Here is a 17,124-nt window from a genome sequence, read left to right as displayed (position 1 = left end):
CTCATTGTTTTCTAATTAGTGTAATATCTAAATGCTCACTTATTCCCACTGGAGAAAACGGGAGAATGAAAATGTTGCTACAGAGTGATTTCTAGGGTTTACTCCTTGGAAGGGATCATCATAATTTTCAAGTATTTTGTAACCTGACAAGAAGTTTAACAATATTTTCTCTGTTAAAAGACATACATATTCTGAGATGTGCTATAATTTGATATCACTGATTAAATAAAAGTTGGTTCAGATCAATATGAGTAAATTCAGAATTTAAATTCAGATCTATCCAGGTCTCTTTTAGTATCAGAAACACATTGTGCAACAGAAGGTGCTTTAACATGATGTTACACTTACAAAGCAGTTCTCTACTTTACAAAATGCTATCTATGTGTTTATCTAACACAATAGGCAGAAACATTATTGAGCCTACATATGTAATTTTTTAACCAGGTATCTTAGCTAAGAATATGGCACAGCAACAACAGCATGAAACTTGGTAAAAGCCAGCTGCTTGAAAATGTACTCCCCTTACAAGGCAGAGTATGGGATTGGGACTATTTTGTTTTAAGTACTGAAACTAACTAGCTTATATAGATATAATTAAATTTTAAGACAAGATGCAGAGATACCATCAAAAGACATTATTTTTATAATAAAGCTTGAAAATGTCACAACAATCACAATTATGGACTATTACAATAGAGTCTACCCTTTGCTACATCTCACAGTGCACAAGGCAGTTATGGCTGCTGTCATACAAACTGATTTATTAAACCTTAGCAATAGGAAGCAAACAATTACCTCCAGTAACTGATCACCATATTCAAGGCCAGCTTGATGGGCAATGCTCCCACCTGTTACTTTAGAAACAAATATTCCACCATTTTCTCCGCTCACAATGGAAATCCCGAGTGGCTCAGAACCCTTCTGCACTTTAACATGGCGTGGCTCTTCCATGTAGGGCCTTTTAAAGAGAAATTTAAAACTGAGTTGGAAAAAATTGCATTTCAACCACCACAATACCAAAATGACATGCAATATTTATGCCATTCTGAACTGTAATAAAAAAATAGCTTTAAACAGTTACTTAAAAAGCCCCACTAACTGTCAATGGTCTTAAATGCATTCCTTTAACACCATGCAATGAACAGTGACAGAAGTAAATGTACACCAGGTACATGACTGCTCCAAAAATGATGGTAAATATGTATTATAAATAGAATGGTCATGAAGTTGACAGGAAAGAAGCTTCCAGATGCGTATTATATGAAAGTAATTGAACCATTGTATATAATATATCATTGTCAAACCATATTCCAGAAGGGTATATTACAAATACAAATGCTGGGAGCCTTCATTGCCATGAAAATAAACATAATGAATAGTAAGGTGGTAAACCAAAGGAAACAAAGCACAAATATAATATTTCATATCTGCTGGGAAACACAAATTAGTAATGAAAATTAAGCAGTTGCAAACTCAAGCCATTAAGACAGCAGTTTGCATGGTAGCATTACAATTACCATGCAAATTCTCCTCAGGGCAATTATCCAAACGTAAAAAAAGCACAAAGTGCGCAATACTGCTCGAGAAGGACAACCTTAGATCAGGCCAACCTCAAACTCCTTAGTGATGAGAACCTAGGCCTAGGAGCCACAGGGATTCTCAGAAAAGACCTATTACGGAACAGATATCTGAAAGATGCAGAAGATTTGAGAAGACAAGAACACTTAGAACAAGACAAACGGTAATAAGACACTAGTAAGTATAACAAGAAAAATGCTTATACAAAAGAACACCTGATACATTCCCCTTTCCTACCCCCATATTTGGGATGTATCCACCCGTACAAATGAGGCTAGTCCATTCATGATGTGCATAAACCAATAGTAGACTTCTAAAAAGTCCTGGTTTTCACCATTATAAACTTAAAAATGTCTACAGAGCAAGAGGCTTCACCAGGAATTAAGAGTTGAACTCAGTGTAAGTGAAACAACTTGGGCACCAGGAGTGGAGTATTTTTTATTTTAATACTACTATACTGCATTTGACATGCATTAATTTGAATGTTTTCTTTCCTAGCATTTCATTATGCCATATAGATGTTCTCCAAATTGTGCCAATTGCTAAACTATTTTATTGTGCTTTTCAGAGACCAGAAGAGTTAACTGGACTTCACTCACTACCACTAAAGTGAGCAAGGCTGAGGAAGGTTATTTTTGGGAAAAGTAGGATTTGAGGCTGGGGACAAAGGGAAGGGGACATTGTGCTGTGCATACTGCCAGTCTTTGAAGGGATCTTTTTGGTAGCCTTCTGCAGCAGAGGTGTAATAGTTTGCCATATTATTAATGCATATGAGATAAAAACTGTTGGTAGCTGACATGAATGCAAGTCTGGAACTTGTCCCTCTTTACATCACCATTAGAGGTAATGGTAGAGCAATTCTTACCCATGTAGTGAACTCATTACTGATGCTCACATTTTTTGCATGTAACCTAAATTAACTAAATTCTGATAACTTGCAGAAAACAGATTATTTTTTCCACTCAGAAGTGTGTAAGCAGTATTATAGGAAGTTTCTTCTTGTCACAAAATTTACCAAGGTCTATTTCTGCATTAAAAACTACAGCTACATCTTTTGGAGCTTTGTTTATTGTACCTTTTTGTTTTTTCATCTACCACACCTATTTTTAATTTGTTTCAGATTGGAGTAAGAAGGTATCAAACCTATACAAACGTATCTTAGAATTCTAGTAAGAACAGAATGACAGATAACTAGGCCTGTATAGCAAAGCACTAATAAAGTAAAAAAAGAAGGATAACACTAAAAAGGTGTTTTATTTGATAAGCAGTTTTATCAAAATCAAGTGAAGCACTTCTCTATAATATTCAGACTGCCTGCAGGAATCACTAGACATGGAGTAGAGGAAAAAAAGTCCTTATTGATGAGATCTTTTAATTTTAATTTAAATTAAAATCAACAGTACAAATAGAGACATTGAATTTTTAAATCTATGTAATTATTAATTTTGTTTGGGGGAAGGGCAATTGCATTATTTGTATTTTATGTGGAACAAAAAGCTTATAAACCCCCCAGAATTTAAACATTTCTTAGGACAGATTTAAGTAGCTACTTTCCTAAACTGAGAACTGGTTTAATAGTTTGGTTATTTTTAAAACCCACCACCAGACCTTAGAATTATACTCTTAAGAAAATCAATTCAGACTATGGTTTATACATAAGCACAGAGCAAGAGTGATGGGGCTGGAACCTGGATGTATTTCAATAATATGATCAACATTAACAAAAATTGTTATTTCCCAGAGATCAGAACACGTATCTTGTGCTCAAAGACACAAAGATACAGACTGCCAAAACCCCAGCTTGTTCAGCTGAACACTCATATCATTAGTCATGTGAAAGAGAAAAGACTCAGAATTTGCAAGTGACAATCGGAGGAACATTTACAAGAGAACAGAAGTTGAGTACACATAGTACAAGTGTCACACTGAAGTAAGAAAGAATGTAAATTTACAAAAACCTCTAAATTTCCTTTCAAATAACGCTGTTCTTTGTATACAAGACATTCTATAACTGCTACAACTTAGTCATAAATTCTTCAAACAAGAGAAAAGTTCCATGTAACATTTTATGAACAACTTTTTATTACCACCAGAAAAGTTAAAATACAGAATATCCTCATAATGTTATCATTCACATTTTTACGATCAGTGTTTTTACATAAATTAAGCATTACAAAGGGGTCTTGAAGTCGACATAAATGTAATCTGTTTCAACACATTAGAGCTCCTTCACACTACCAGAATGGCATTTAGCTGCCTTATCAGAAATAAGTCTGATTCAAATTTGTCTAGCTGTCTATGCTTTGAATTTGTGTGAGCCTTTTCATATATTCAGTCTAGCCAGATCATGATAAAATGAAAAGCGATGTCCAAGACCGATACTATAAGTAATGCATCTTTGAAATATTCATTACAAATATAAGGTCATTAATCACAAAACACGTGCTTTTAAGAAAGGTATCATGTTAGATTCCAATTCTGCAATCACCTACACATATACTGAATCCTATTACTAGCAGTGGTCCAGATACAGACAAATGGATCAGTCAGAGTAGTGAAATTGCATCTGTACATGTTCTGTGGTGTCTGCAGTAAAACTGCATCTGTGCTGTTCTTCCACAGTTATGTGCTCAATTTTTCATGTTATCTGGTTATATGGAAACAAGGCACAGTGGTTGGAGCACATATTCTGCAATGCTAAGGCACCTGATATTTAGCTATCAGATGTTACTAGATGTAACTAGGTTAGTTATGTTTAGATTTCCAGAGTACAGAACAAGGCCATCATAAATAAGCACCAGAGGTAGTTCAGCTGAAAGGGTATATTCCAATTTTGACTGCTCTTACTTGGTGTGACCATTAGTCTAACAAGGAAGAAACAAAACCTTTATGAAATCACCCTATTCTTAAAATCCACAAAAAGATTTTTTACATACTTTCTAAAAAACATTCAATTATAGGACCTAAGATGCACCTTTGCATCTCCATTTTTTAAATTTAAATGTTCACATTCCTTCAGACTAATAAACAAATGCACAAAATTTCCTCAGACACATGGGTATTAAAAACAAAAAATGTGGGGACCTTACCTATCTTTTCTACGTTCTCCAACAGATACGGGGCTAATGGAAATCCTAGGTAACGTAGAAAGGGAGTTCTGAGACTGGCTGCTGGTGAAGGAAGACGTTTCCAAGTTAAGAGGTGACTGGGGAGGAGTTATCAGGCTGGGACTGCTACATTCTGAGTGTGACAAGGAGCCTAGGAAAAGGCAACAGTTAAGTTTTAGTCTCCTGCATCTGTCACAGCTGGCAGATCTACCCAGACACAGTGAAAAGACACCACAAACATTTGAGACAAGAAAGAGGACTGACTGCTCACTATCCATTAGTCATGTAAGGGGCTTAGGAAGACCAGGCAACTCATTTCAGACAGTGCAAACCTACTTTGTTTAAGGATTCTGTGTTAAACCATCCTCTCTAAGTGTACAACACCTACTGCCATTTACAACAGGAGACAAGGTTACAGACAAGCTACACCAAGAGCATGTCTGAAAAGCATGTTAAAGAAAAAGAAAAGACAGGAAAGAAGTAAAATAAAAATATAATATGTAGGTTTGTTTTCAAATAAAATATTTATGTCCCGCCCTTCCCTTTACATAGGAGGTTTATTATGTGATACCTGAAAAAGATAACACAAGTCAAGCATGCATCCTACACAGAGACAGGAAAGCTCTGAAATTTCAAACAAGCTTGACATGAATTAGATTACATCTTTACCCTGGTTGTATGTACCCTTCCTAAGTAATCTACAGAACAAGTCCCCTGACACAGTCTGCTCCTTTTGAAAAGCTAGAGAAAATAAACCTCAAATTATTAATCACAAATGCAAGCTATTTTTCAGAACTGTATTTGCCCAGTTAGGAAAAGCACTGCATACAATACATTAAGGCTGCAAAACATCTGAGCAATGATGGCAGCAAAGAGTTGTTGATTACTGTCAGCAAACTCCTGATTCTACAGCACTCCAACTACTGCTCGTCTTTAAACACCTTCCACTAAGCAATTTTGAGTGAAGTACTGAAATAATTTCACTGCATTTCAAAGTATAATTTACAATCAGTGACAAAACAGTAAGCAAATAATATACTTAAAGAAATAACACAAAAAAATACAACTCAGCTCACTGTTTAAATTTTCCAGGCATCATTCTAGAAGAAATAACAACTATAAAAAATACAGCAATGCTTATTCTTACTTCTGTCTGCTCAAGTCAACTATCAGAATAAACAACTTTCACTAGAAAGTTTCTTTTCTTTTTTAATATTTCTCTGGCAAAATGATGATTTTTGTAACCTTAATAAAATTGTCCTACTTAGATGTGGTACAACCTGATTTAACAACTGCAAGGGCTTTGTTTTGGTTACACTAAAAACAGTATGACTACAATTACTTATTAAATAATTCACCTCTGTCAGAGCCCATCATGGACCTTGGATATCTTGGTGTTAAAGGGATCTTAATTCGTTCTGTTCTGTATTGCAAGTTACTTGAAGAACCTATTTTTAAAACAAGGAAAAAGTAAAAAGACGAAAGTAAAAGCAACTATCGTTAACAAAAAAGTACATTTAGATTGTACTTCTTCAATGAGCATTATTAAAGTGGCCTCAAAATGATCAAAGCAAAAGCTTTGATGATTACCCTCATAAATGTGAATATCACAATTATAGCAAATTATCTTGATTACAGAGTCAGTATAAACAGAACACAATGCAGCTACACTGTATATATGCACTGCACATTTTTGTATGAAAAAAAATATTTTTAAGTATTTTCCTATGAAGTTAAACAATTATTCCAAGTCCAAGCAAGAATCTAACATCTCTGTTCATGGGACTTTGCAAGGGGCATTTAAAATATTCTGATTACATTCTGCTTGGATGAAGACATCATCACCGATCCTGGTTGCAAATTGTTACACCTCTTTTTGCTGTGCTTATAAAGCTACCGTGCTCTACTCAATCTTTGACAGAATACAGGAACACAAACACCTATAAAACCCCCAGTTATTACATAATTTAAAATTTAAATAAATCTAAAATGTTAAAATGCCAGTGCTACAAAGTATGCATTTGCTTTGGTATCATTAGGCTAGACATAACAAAATATTTACATGTCAAGCAACTAAATGTAAGTAGAATTTGTTTTCCAAGAATACAATTTACATTTGGCCATTAGTCATCCTTGACTTTTTGTTCAGGGAGGTCTCTCCTTTTCTTTCTTATCACGAGCTCATTGAACCTTTGGCCCTGTGTCCCATCTCTCAAGGGATACATTTGAAGAGTAACATGGAAAGGAGAATCCCTCACACACAGAGACCATTTCAAAGAGACTGTAAAGAACAAATTAAATACAGCAACTTTCAGGGAACACCTTAGTCATAAACCCACAAGAAATGAAGCAAAGGAACACCAGAAGCCTTTAGGCTTTGCCAACCATGACAATCCCATAATGTGGGTACTTAAGGAGTTTTCCATTTATAATTTTCTCCACAGAAAATAAATCAGGAAAGCTGGTTACCAAGTCTGGCACTAGATGGCAATGAATTTGAGCCATGAGATGCTCTTGTACGTGAATTTTCAGAGTAGTCACTGGAGTGTTTATGACTTAGATCCAAACTCAGGCGACCCTGATGCTGAGAACTGTACCAAAAGAAAAGCAGAATAGGGCAACTGTTAAAACTGGGCAAAGAACCTCAGCAAACAGAAACTGGCCAACAAAAAATTTTGGTTAGCCAATGTGCTGGAAAAAAAAATGCTTAGTTTGTTTCCACTTCCACATTGTCCCATCATTTTATGAATTATTAGAAGCCAGAAGAAAAATAGCCTTGAGGTACTATAAAACAGGAGAAAGCTTTGTTTGTTTTGGCAGTGACAAGAAAAAAATATTAGAAATTAACTAATTAAAACAATTAATTTCTTTGTCAGCATCAGTCAGTGGGGCAGAGGAAAATCTAATCCATCAGTTACTGAAAGATATGAAAGCAACTGGCACATCATTTATATGCCATAATGGTTTTGTGACCACTGGATAAAAACAACATACAACAGCACCATGTTTCACTCTGCACTCTACCAAACAACTAGAAGCAATTTTACTCTAATGGAAACAAACTTTTAGGGAGATATAAGTTTTAAAACACCTGGGATGCAGATGCTGATGACATATTTGGCTGGCAACTGATGGGCAATTGCTGGTGTGAACTCTATGGCTCCATGCAGTATAGATTGGATTTCTCATGACAGCAGTCACTGCAGGACACGGTGCTAAGCTCCTTGGTACTGTCCCTGCTTCAATGATATAAGCATATTCTTATCAACATTGGCATATGAAGTCCACATTTAAAATATACCTTAATACTTCATAATTATATATTTTAACATTTACATGTATGATAAATAAAAATATTAGTATACAAATACATTATTAAGTGCCATAAAACATTTTTTTGACAATACATGCATGTTTAAAATCTTCTTCATAATTCTGTAATGAGTCAGTAATAAAGTGGATTATATTACCAGAAATCAAGCCATTCACAGCATATGATTTTAATATGTGCTAGTAAATAAACGATTTTCTGTTTTCAAGTACAGAATTCTTTTAACCAGAAATAGAAATTCTGAATTTAGTCATCCAACCAGCATGCAAGATTTTATTTGGCACTTGAACTGGCTATAGCTATAATTATTCTGGTTCCTCTTTTTTGTTGCCTCAAAGAGTCCCACTTCTATAGTGACTTTAAATTCTAATATTTATTTCTGAAATGTATTACTCAAGCTGCTTTTTTAAGTATATTCATCCTTCAGTACTAAGCCAAAATATCTTAAAATTTCCTCTTACATGAGTTGGTAGCATAGAACAAAGTAGCAAAAATTCAAAGACACACTCATATTGTCTAAAATAGGTTTGACTTGACTCAGTTATTGTGCAAAAGTGTCATGCTAAGATGAAAGTTAACTACAAGGTTAGAAATAATACTTTTAATACTATTTCTATGGCAGTTAAGAAAGAAAGTGAGAGAAGAGTAAAAGAAATCAAAGAAGAGCAAAAGCTTCTTGGTCTGAGCTACTTTTGAGCATGTCTTCAAATGACTGGGGCACCACTGTTTGAAGCTGTCCATTGTTCCAGATACACTGATTATTACCTTCATGTTCTCCAGTAAGAATAAAATCTTCCATAACTTCTAGAACTTACTGGAGTTTGGGGCTTTACAAGAAGAGAGGATAAACTCATAAAAATCAGCATCCCCAGCATCCCCTGAATGGAAATTTAATATACAGCTGCTGAAAACTGAAACCTAAATCTAGACACTAAAGACTGAGCAATCTATCTGACAGCACATTTACCAAATGCTTCTTGACTATTTCCAAGAAACTAGCATACAATACCCTAATTACTGCCTTAAGCACTCCATTTAGTCAGTGCCAATTCAAAACCTGCTAACATGAACTTCAATACCAAAAACTGTTCTATCAACTGAGGCAAAATACTGTTTTTCTGTTCCACTTAATTATACTGATATATATTGAACTTCTTGTGAGTCCCCTCTTCAGTATCTTAATATCTCAAACACACTCACACATTTAACCTTTCACTTAGATTAAGATCACAGCCATTGTGGCTCTCAACATCAGATACCCCAAATGTTTCCAACAGGTAGAACTTAATATGTTTCACTTCCTCAATATCAGATTTTTTCCTTGGAAGAATTTCAGAAATGAAGCAGCTAAAGGATACCTTTATTTACTATCAAAAATACTGAAAATCTTACTTTTCCTCCTAAAGGACAGGCTACACCTTGTTCTGCACTAACATATTGAGAACTTCTCTGCATAGAAACTGATGAAACACAAATCCTTCAGACAGCAGTTGCTCAGCTTCCTTAGCAATTCTTCTGAATCAGGATTCACTTCTTTACAGTCCAAAAGCTGAGCACACCATGTTCAGACTACAACAGACCACGCAAACAGGTTTTGTGAGTTGAGTTTCTTCCATACTTAACACGACTAATCCCCAATATTGTCCAACATGGACAAGCGCCTTGGGGCATTCCTAGAAAGCAGCCTGGAGCTCTGTCACTCACCTGCTGACACGCTGCCAGGGTATAAGGCAGCAGGCACAAAGCCATCACTGTGCCTAGCAGAACGTTTGGGGGAATATGGTGCCCATTCCTGTAGCTCTGGAGACAGATGCTCCTCACTAGCTGGAGCATATTTCTGCATCTACAAGAACACAGAAATTTGATTACAGGAAGTTGAAGATTCAAAAGAGTAAAACAGCCAAACTGTGGAAAAATATGCAACATCAAACTTTCAAGTATCTGTTCCAGAATGTGCTACCACAGTGCTTCTTAGACATTTGTCTTTCAATTATGTCCTTCTATCCATTTTTCTTCCATCCTACTTTGTTACTTTTTTTTTTTTTGGTATTCTTCCTAGCCAATATTTGCAATTTAACTAATACCTTTTGCATCAATGAAACACCCAGCATATAGTTATATTTCTCCTTTAAAAGAACACTTTCACAGGATATTTCAACCGCTATTATGGACAAGTGTTTGCTACAGAAAATCTGGCTAAAAAAACCACAACGCATCTTCCTCTAGGCCTGCATTTCCAGATAAATGTGGAATAACCTCTTTTCAACAAGCAATTCAGATTTTAGAACCTCACTTCTGTTCTGCATATAACAAGTAGACACTGGTGAGTTAGAACATATGAGAATATCTCAGATATTGACAGTGATGCCAGAGAGCTGCAAATGCAGGGCTCAGCATATGGCACTCACACATTTGAAATGTACAACACAAATATGTGGTTGATGCACGTAAAAAGTGAAAAATAATTCTTGAAAATGTACTTAACAGTTTTTATAATAACAGTATTTTAATTATATGAAGAATTACTGAGAGCACAAAGACTAAAAGGCAGAGGTGCCTTCTTAGAACCAGTACTTGATCTTTTTTATGTCTGCACTAGCAGTAATTGTTCCACCTACTATCCAGCCTAAATTTATCGACTCATCAAAGTACACAAAATTAACTGTGTATATACACATCTAAGCAAAATTACAACACCCAATATGGCTACAAATTTAAACTACACTGTATTTTGCTAATACAAATACTACTTCAGGAGTAAATGCACGCAGACAGGACACTACTGTCACAAACAACCTGATGTAGTTGCAAAGGACAAGGGCAATTCCACCAGAAAAAAAATTTCACTGACTAATACCCACAATTTTGAGGCACAGTATTACTTGTGCTCTCTGCCAACAACTTTAGAGTTACAAAGCTCTGCCTGTTTTCTGGGTGGACTGGGGAAGAGAAGAAAAATGAAAAAGAATCATATGACTTAGTTTTCATTTAATCCTAGAAGCAAAAATTAACTAAGACATAAAGTAAACTTTAAAAAAAACCAAAAAAAGTAATTGTAATGCTATTATGTAATTTTCTTCGTTACCTCAAACAAACACCTACTTGCCACCTGTAACACAGCATGGGCAGCACATCCAAGCAAACGCAGTATGTCCCCATATATCCTTTGGTCTCTTCAACAGTGAGTGCCAAAACTACCCACTCTGTTCCAGCTAACAAATCTCCTGGGCATAAGTCCCCACCTACACGTGTCCTTGTCACAACTGGCAACTCTTTACTCACTTATTTCTCATGATACAAATATTACTACAGTTATAAGTGGGGTGGTGCATATGCTCATGACAATGCACTACAATGAAGAATGGGACTATCAGTGCTCGATATTCTATATAAAGCAAACACCCCCAATTCAAATATGTTCAATATCTTGATCCCGTTTCATTGTTAGACACATGCTAAAATATGACATTGAAATATGCCCTCCTTCACCTCCTGCAGTGCAGTTCTTGTGACCTCTCTCTTAGTCATAATGCTCTTCAGACCAAATCTACTGATTACAGCTACAAAATTAAATTCTTATGCTTTTCAGTCATTTGTTGTGCTGGTTTTGGCTGGGACAGAGTTAATGTTCTTCACAGTAGCTACTATGACTTTTTTTTGATTGTGCTGGTAATACAGGTATGTTTTAATTTTTTGCTGAGCACTGCTTACATAGAGGCCTAAAGCCCATAACTATTTTTCTCTAAAATGTTTGGGAATGCATAAGGAATGGAAGTAGAGAAAACAAAATGGAAGCAGACAAAAAAAAAAAAAAGGCATTAAAAACCTTCCAGGCGTTCTCTTAGACCAGTATTTTTGCAGGAAACAGTTCACCTTTATAGTGCAATGGGCCTAACACCCTTTGAATTTCAGGTAAGATATACAAAATTATTATGATACTTCAAAACACAAAAAAACAATACTATGGGTAGTACACCTTTTTCCATTAAATTGTACAGTGATCTGGACAACCAATCTGACTTAGTAAAACTGCAGAAACTATTTTCAGTTTTTCTAAAGCTGATGGTTTGTGGTTTTATTTACATATTTTCATGTTGTCAAAAACATACAGGAGCCCAGATGTTCCAACAAGCAGCATTAAAGCCCCAAGTATGGCAGCTAAGCAGAACTCTTTCTTTCTGTTTGGTGGCCACCACTGCCTGCTAAATACTGGAACTCCACATATTGTTTTGTATTTTGTGATACTGACAAGTGCCAACTGAGCCTGAGTTCAGAGGACCTGAATTCTGAGGATGGGCTATGCTTCTGCTCTGGTACATAACTGGGCACTCAAAACCACACTGCTAATTGTACTTCAAAGTTTCTAGTTTTGTGCTTCAATATACCAAGCTTCTACCTGAAGTGCAGGATTAGGAATGGGCACAGGGGTCATTTTGTGCCTCAGAGCAGGAGCCGATTTTGGCCGAGGTCTTTTAATCTCTGGCTCTTCAACTCTTTGAAAGCCAATGTCATCTTCACAGGATTTCCTTGAAGAAAGGTGAGTGCAGTCAATTCCCTCCTCCCGATAATAATGCCCAGCATTCCTGCTGCGTCCCTTGAGAGTAGCAGGGTCCTGTTTAAGTGCCAAGGAAACCGGAGCTTGGGCAGTGGCTGGGCTGGTGGGTGGTGATCCTGTTGTCACCGTAGACTCTGATGCAGAGCTTGCCTGCTGTTTATGCTTAAATTTGATGGAGTCACTTCTCTTAGGAGGAGTTGGAGGTGTTGAAGCCACTTCAGCTTTTGATGGCTGAGGTGAATGGCCTGTCACCTGATTAGGGGAAAGGTAATCCAGTTTGGGAGGAGTTGGTGGCCTTTTGAAAGTATCAGGGTCAAAGATAGATTTCCTTTGTTTTGGCTTTTTATACACAGAGAACTTTTCTGTTTCTGTTGCTGAGATATTAACCATGACTTTTGGCCAAGTACCACCGCTATGCTTAGTTCCATGTCCTTTGTCAAATGCTGTCTCAACCATCACACAGTCAGTTCCTGTCGGTTCATAAGGCAGCCTCCTGTTGTCCAAGTCAACAGCTCCATAGCCTTGGTCCCCATATGTCTCTGGGCTGAAGGAGCTGAGACTGTGCTCTGAATTACTGTGGCAACTGTGCACCGTGTTCCTACGAGAGTCAACTCGTAACGTGCTGCTAGGGAAAGGTTTGTGATCACAGAATGAAGTGCTGCTCTGATCGCTCTGCTCCTTCTTGCCATCCATGATGTCTGGATTGAAAATGTCAGTCTGGGTTGAGCTGTTGAGTTTCAGATTTCTTTTATTTTGTGTTTGTATCTCTGATGCATGAACTCTACAGTTTGATATTTTTTCTGAATCCTTCAAATTTTCAAATATATTTTGACCACTCCAAGATGAACTCTGAGGAAAAACCTAAAACAAAAACCGCATGTGATCACCTTATTATTGTGGCTGATTTATGTTTAGTATGCATCATATCCTAGTCTCCTTGATTTATCTATACCTGAATATACACTTAATAATATCTTACAATTCAAAGCACAGAACGTCAGATAAAATGAAGCTAGAAAAGTTTTTGTAACATTTTCAGAGCAATTTCAAAAAGGCAACTCCACATGGTGGCAGAAGTACTCAACTGAAAGTGAAGGGACCTGCATTCTACTTCTGCCTCTGATAAGTGATGCCAGTAAGAGAACTTTCATTGCCCACTTCCCCCTCAAACATTTCATCTTACTTTTGTATAACCTCAAGCTCTCTAGATCTGAAATTACAACTCAAATCCATGTGACAGGCGCAGAATAACAGGATTCTAAACTCAAAAAGCTAAACAGAATACATATTTTATAGAAATAAGCTTAAAATCAAGGCCTTGTACTTAATCTTCATGATAGCAAGAGTTCAGTTTTCTGCACAATTCCCTCCTGACAAAAAGCTTTCTTTAGTCAGCAGGCAATTTATCTTTCACGTATGAAAGTGCTGCAGCTCTGAAGCAAAACCCAAGAAGCAGCAATCAATTGTAGTAGCACTCATTTCATGTAACTAGCAAACAAATGGGAAAGAAGACAGTAAGTTAGTCTCATTTCCTACTAGATGGCACAAGAGCATTACTTAGGAAATAACTATTGAGGAATGTACCACCAGAGTAATGCATCCAAATGGTTGCCTTCTTCCTATTTTGATGTACTCATTTTCCTGCATATACTCTTCCTTGAACAACTACAACAATTCCGGCTAAGTTCAGAGAATTTGCAAATTTAGCTTCTACTACTCACCTTCACAAGTGACAGTGTAAGGGAATCCCTACAGTTTCGTAGCAGAGCTTCACATTCAGTAAGTGACTTATTATCTAGTGCAATGCCATTGATCTGCAGAGAAAAGAAACCACAACAGACATCCATAAATCAGAGGTAATAAGTAGGGAGCATTTAAGGTAGATGATCTCTGAGACAGGGAAAATACTAGGCTACACATATATATGTGACTGAAGTCTGGTTGATATTTGTGCATTTTCAAGAGTGAAGAATGGGCAACTCCTGAGTCCAATCTGCTGCTCCTGCAGGGACACAGGGTGACACCACCAGTTCATTACACCTTCTGTGCAGTTGTACAAACAGCACACACCTCCCCTTTGACAGTGCACAAACCACACCCATCCCATAAGGCTGCAAAGGCAGCAGGGACAGACTCCCTCCCCAGAACAGATGACAGCTGTGGCAACAACATTTCTAAGACAAGAAACCTCTCATGCAATGAAGGGATGCCTTTTTGGAACTGACCTATCCTAGTCAGTATAAGAACGACAGGTATCATTTTTATATATATGCATGCCAAGTGTGAAGAAAAAGCTAATCCTTCTAAAAAAATTTTTCATATGAACTCAGAAAATAAGCTGCACATTATATTCATCACTCAGCACACAAAAAGATTAATTTAGAATAAATATCCAGTTTATAAAAAGGACTTAATATTGCAAAAGTAAAAATTAATTTGAATGTTCGGCATATTGAAGAGTAGCATCAATGATAACACTTCCAAATAAATAAAAATTTTAAAAGGCAAATGCATTAAGACTTACAGCAATTATTCTATCTCCCACAGTAAGGGAACCCTCTTTGGCAGCTGGGCTTCCGGGCACAACAGCAGCAACAAATACTCCATTTTCTAGACTGACCCCACTCTCTGAAATAGATAAAGAATTTGATTCAACAATTCAAATATATTGCTCAAATGACTGACCTGCCTGCACAATAAAGAAATATGACTACAAATCTAGCTGAATCTCAATTTCTGAAAACCCTTTCAAAGAAGTAAAAAGACAGGGAAAACAAGGACTTTCAATATCCCAAGAATTAATATAAGCACACAAAGATGGGGTAACTGGCTTTAACAGACTTGTACACACCCATGAACACTCCAAACAGGCAGTCAACTAGAGACAAGTATTTTAAAAAAAAATATCAACTAAAACCCGCCCAAGGACAAAAAGAAAGCCTGTACTTAACAAGATGAAGCTATTATCAATAACAGCATTCTTGGTTTGCTTTAAAAAAAAATGAAAATTCCTCTCTAGGAGGCCATTAACAAAGGCTCAGAGAATGTGGACCTTTATGTTAAGCCTTATTTGGCTGAACAAACATGTACATCCATCCTTTATAGTCATTACCTTTATGTCCAGAAACATTGATGTGAAGAGGTGTTATCACTCGCCCACCTAAAGACTTCCTTCTTCGAACCACCATATTAATAACACCTCCTCCATTCAGAACAGCTTTTATAACTTGCTTTTTATCCTTATTGGTAAGATCCACATCATTTATCTTCAGCAGCCAATCATTCACTCTGGTAGATATACAGAATTAGGTAGGTCAGTTATAAGCACACTTTGCTGGACACAGCACATGAATAACGTTCCATGACAAGGCATGCACAGAGCTGATCTGAATAAAATCATCCTTCCTTATCTGGAGTTATCCATTCCTGAAAAAGCATTAAACAGCAGCTAAATGAAAACCAGGACTGCTAGTCTGCATTTCACCAGGAAAAGTATATCCTTAAATCACTAACGACTACTTCTTGTTTAAAAGCAATACTTTGTACTGAGAGGAGTTACTAAAAAGCTTCTATCAATATCAAGAATAGCAGAGGGTTCCAGATGATCCCTTGCTCTACTCTCCTTTTCTCTTGCTCTTCCTCAATTACCTACTACCATGAGAGTTCATGTCTTTCCCAAAATTTAAATAAATAGATATAGGTTTGAGGAGATTATAATAATGGAGTAAACAGGGCACAGTGCAACAAAAGAACATTATAAATTCTTTTGAGTGCTGAGTCAGTGTTTAACTTCTGCAATGTTTTTAGGCACTGATCTTCTCAGTGTGATTTCCCAACCAACATTAATAACATACACATGGCAAATGATAAATAAAAAAGAATTTCAAGAAATTAAAATAATGATGACAATTCCCAATATGCTCAGATTACCACGATCAAAAAACCAACAGGTATCTAGTTCTAGAGTCAGACCCTACCTTAACCGACCATCAGCAATGCTTCCTTTGTCTACTTTGGTAACGAAGATCCCGCAGTCTCCAGGGAGGTACGGCTCGTTCACACCTTCTGCCACATCAAAACCAAGTGCTTTCAAGTCCATATCATCCTAGTAAATATTAGTAACAAGTGAATGACCCCACTGGCAAAAAGTGTCTGTTACAAGAGGCACTACTGCATGTTTCTGCTATGTACTTATATTTGCAGGTAAATTTTCATTTTTTTATATGTAAATATATAAACTCCCATTTCCATTGGTCTTCTGGCATTAGAATGATCCTTCTTTCTCACATTAAGGCTTAAATAATACAAATGGGGAATTCCACCAAAGAGGAACAGAAAAGCATCTGAGCATGTGAAAAAGCCCATTCAGACTCATATAACCTGCTGTAAGGTACAATATTGGTTGTGCAATAAGAAAACAAGGACGTGTTTCTCAAGAATAGGAGAAAAAACAATTGCCAAAGTAATGAAACAGGATTTTGCCTTAGTGGTAAACTCAGACAGACCTTTGCTGTGGTATGCCTAGAGACCAGAAGAAAAGTAAGCTCTAACAT

The 17,124-nt window shown here is 36.5% G+C and overlaps 1 protein-coding gene across 5 annotated transcripts in view; it reads right to left on the bottom strand.

The window, feature by feature from the left end:
• DLG5 (discs large MAGUK scaffold protein 5) overlaps nucleotides 1-17,124 on the bottom strand; it is a 96,378-nt gene that overhangs the window by 11,530 nt on the left and 67,724 nt on the right. For 2 of the 5 annotated variants that reach the window (XM_021526692.3, XM_021526696.2), the window contains exons 12-23: nucleotides 16,549-16,676; nucleotides 15,684-15,859; nucleotides 15,096-15,199; nucleotides 14,293-14,385; nucleotides 12,413-13,432; nucleotides 9,721-9,859; nucleotides 7,777-7,924; nucleotides 7,155-7,276; nucleotides 6,044-6,133; nucleotides 4,668-4,836; nucleotides 1,611-1,688; nucleotides 796-958 (exon numbers count right to left, since the gene is read on the bottom strand). In XM_021526692.3, coding sequence (XP_021382367.2) covers nucleotides 796-958; nucleotides 1,611-1,688; nucleotides 4,668-4,836; nucleotides 6,044-6,133; nucleotides 7,155-7,276; nucleotides 7,777-7,924; nucleotides 9,721-9,859; nucleotides 12,413-13,432; nucleotides 14,293-14,385; nucleotides 15,096-15,199; nucleotides 15,684-15,859; nucleotides 16,549-16,676 — 2,430 coding nt within the window. The remainder of the gene's footprint in view (nucleotides 1-795; nucleotides 959-1,610; nucleotides 1,689-4,667; nucleotides 4,837-6,043; nucleotides 6,134-7,154; nucleotides 7,277-7,776; nucleotides 7,925-9,720; nucleotides 9,860-12,412; nucleotides 13,433-14,292; nucleotides 14,386-15,095; nucleotides 15,200-15,683; nucleotides 15,860-16,548; nucleotides 16,677-17,124) is intronic. The other 3 variants (XM_021526693.2, XM_021526694.2, XM_021526695.2) reach the window with 3 other exon arrangements.

This window comes from Lonchura striata, chromosome 7, assembly GCF_046129695.1.
Source record: "Lonchura striata isolate bLonStr1 chromosome 7, bLonStr1.mat, whole genome shotgun sequence".
Lineage (NCBI taxonomy): Eukaryota > Metazoa > Chordata > Aves > Passeriformes > Estrildidae > Lonchura > Lonchura striata.
Note: the sequence above shows the minus strand (reverse complement) of the source record. Positions and strands in the feature narration are given on the sequence as shown.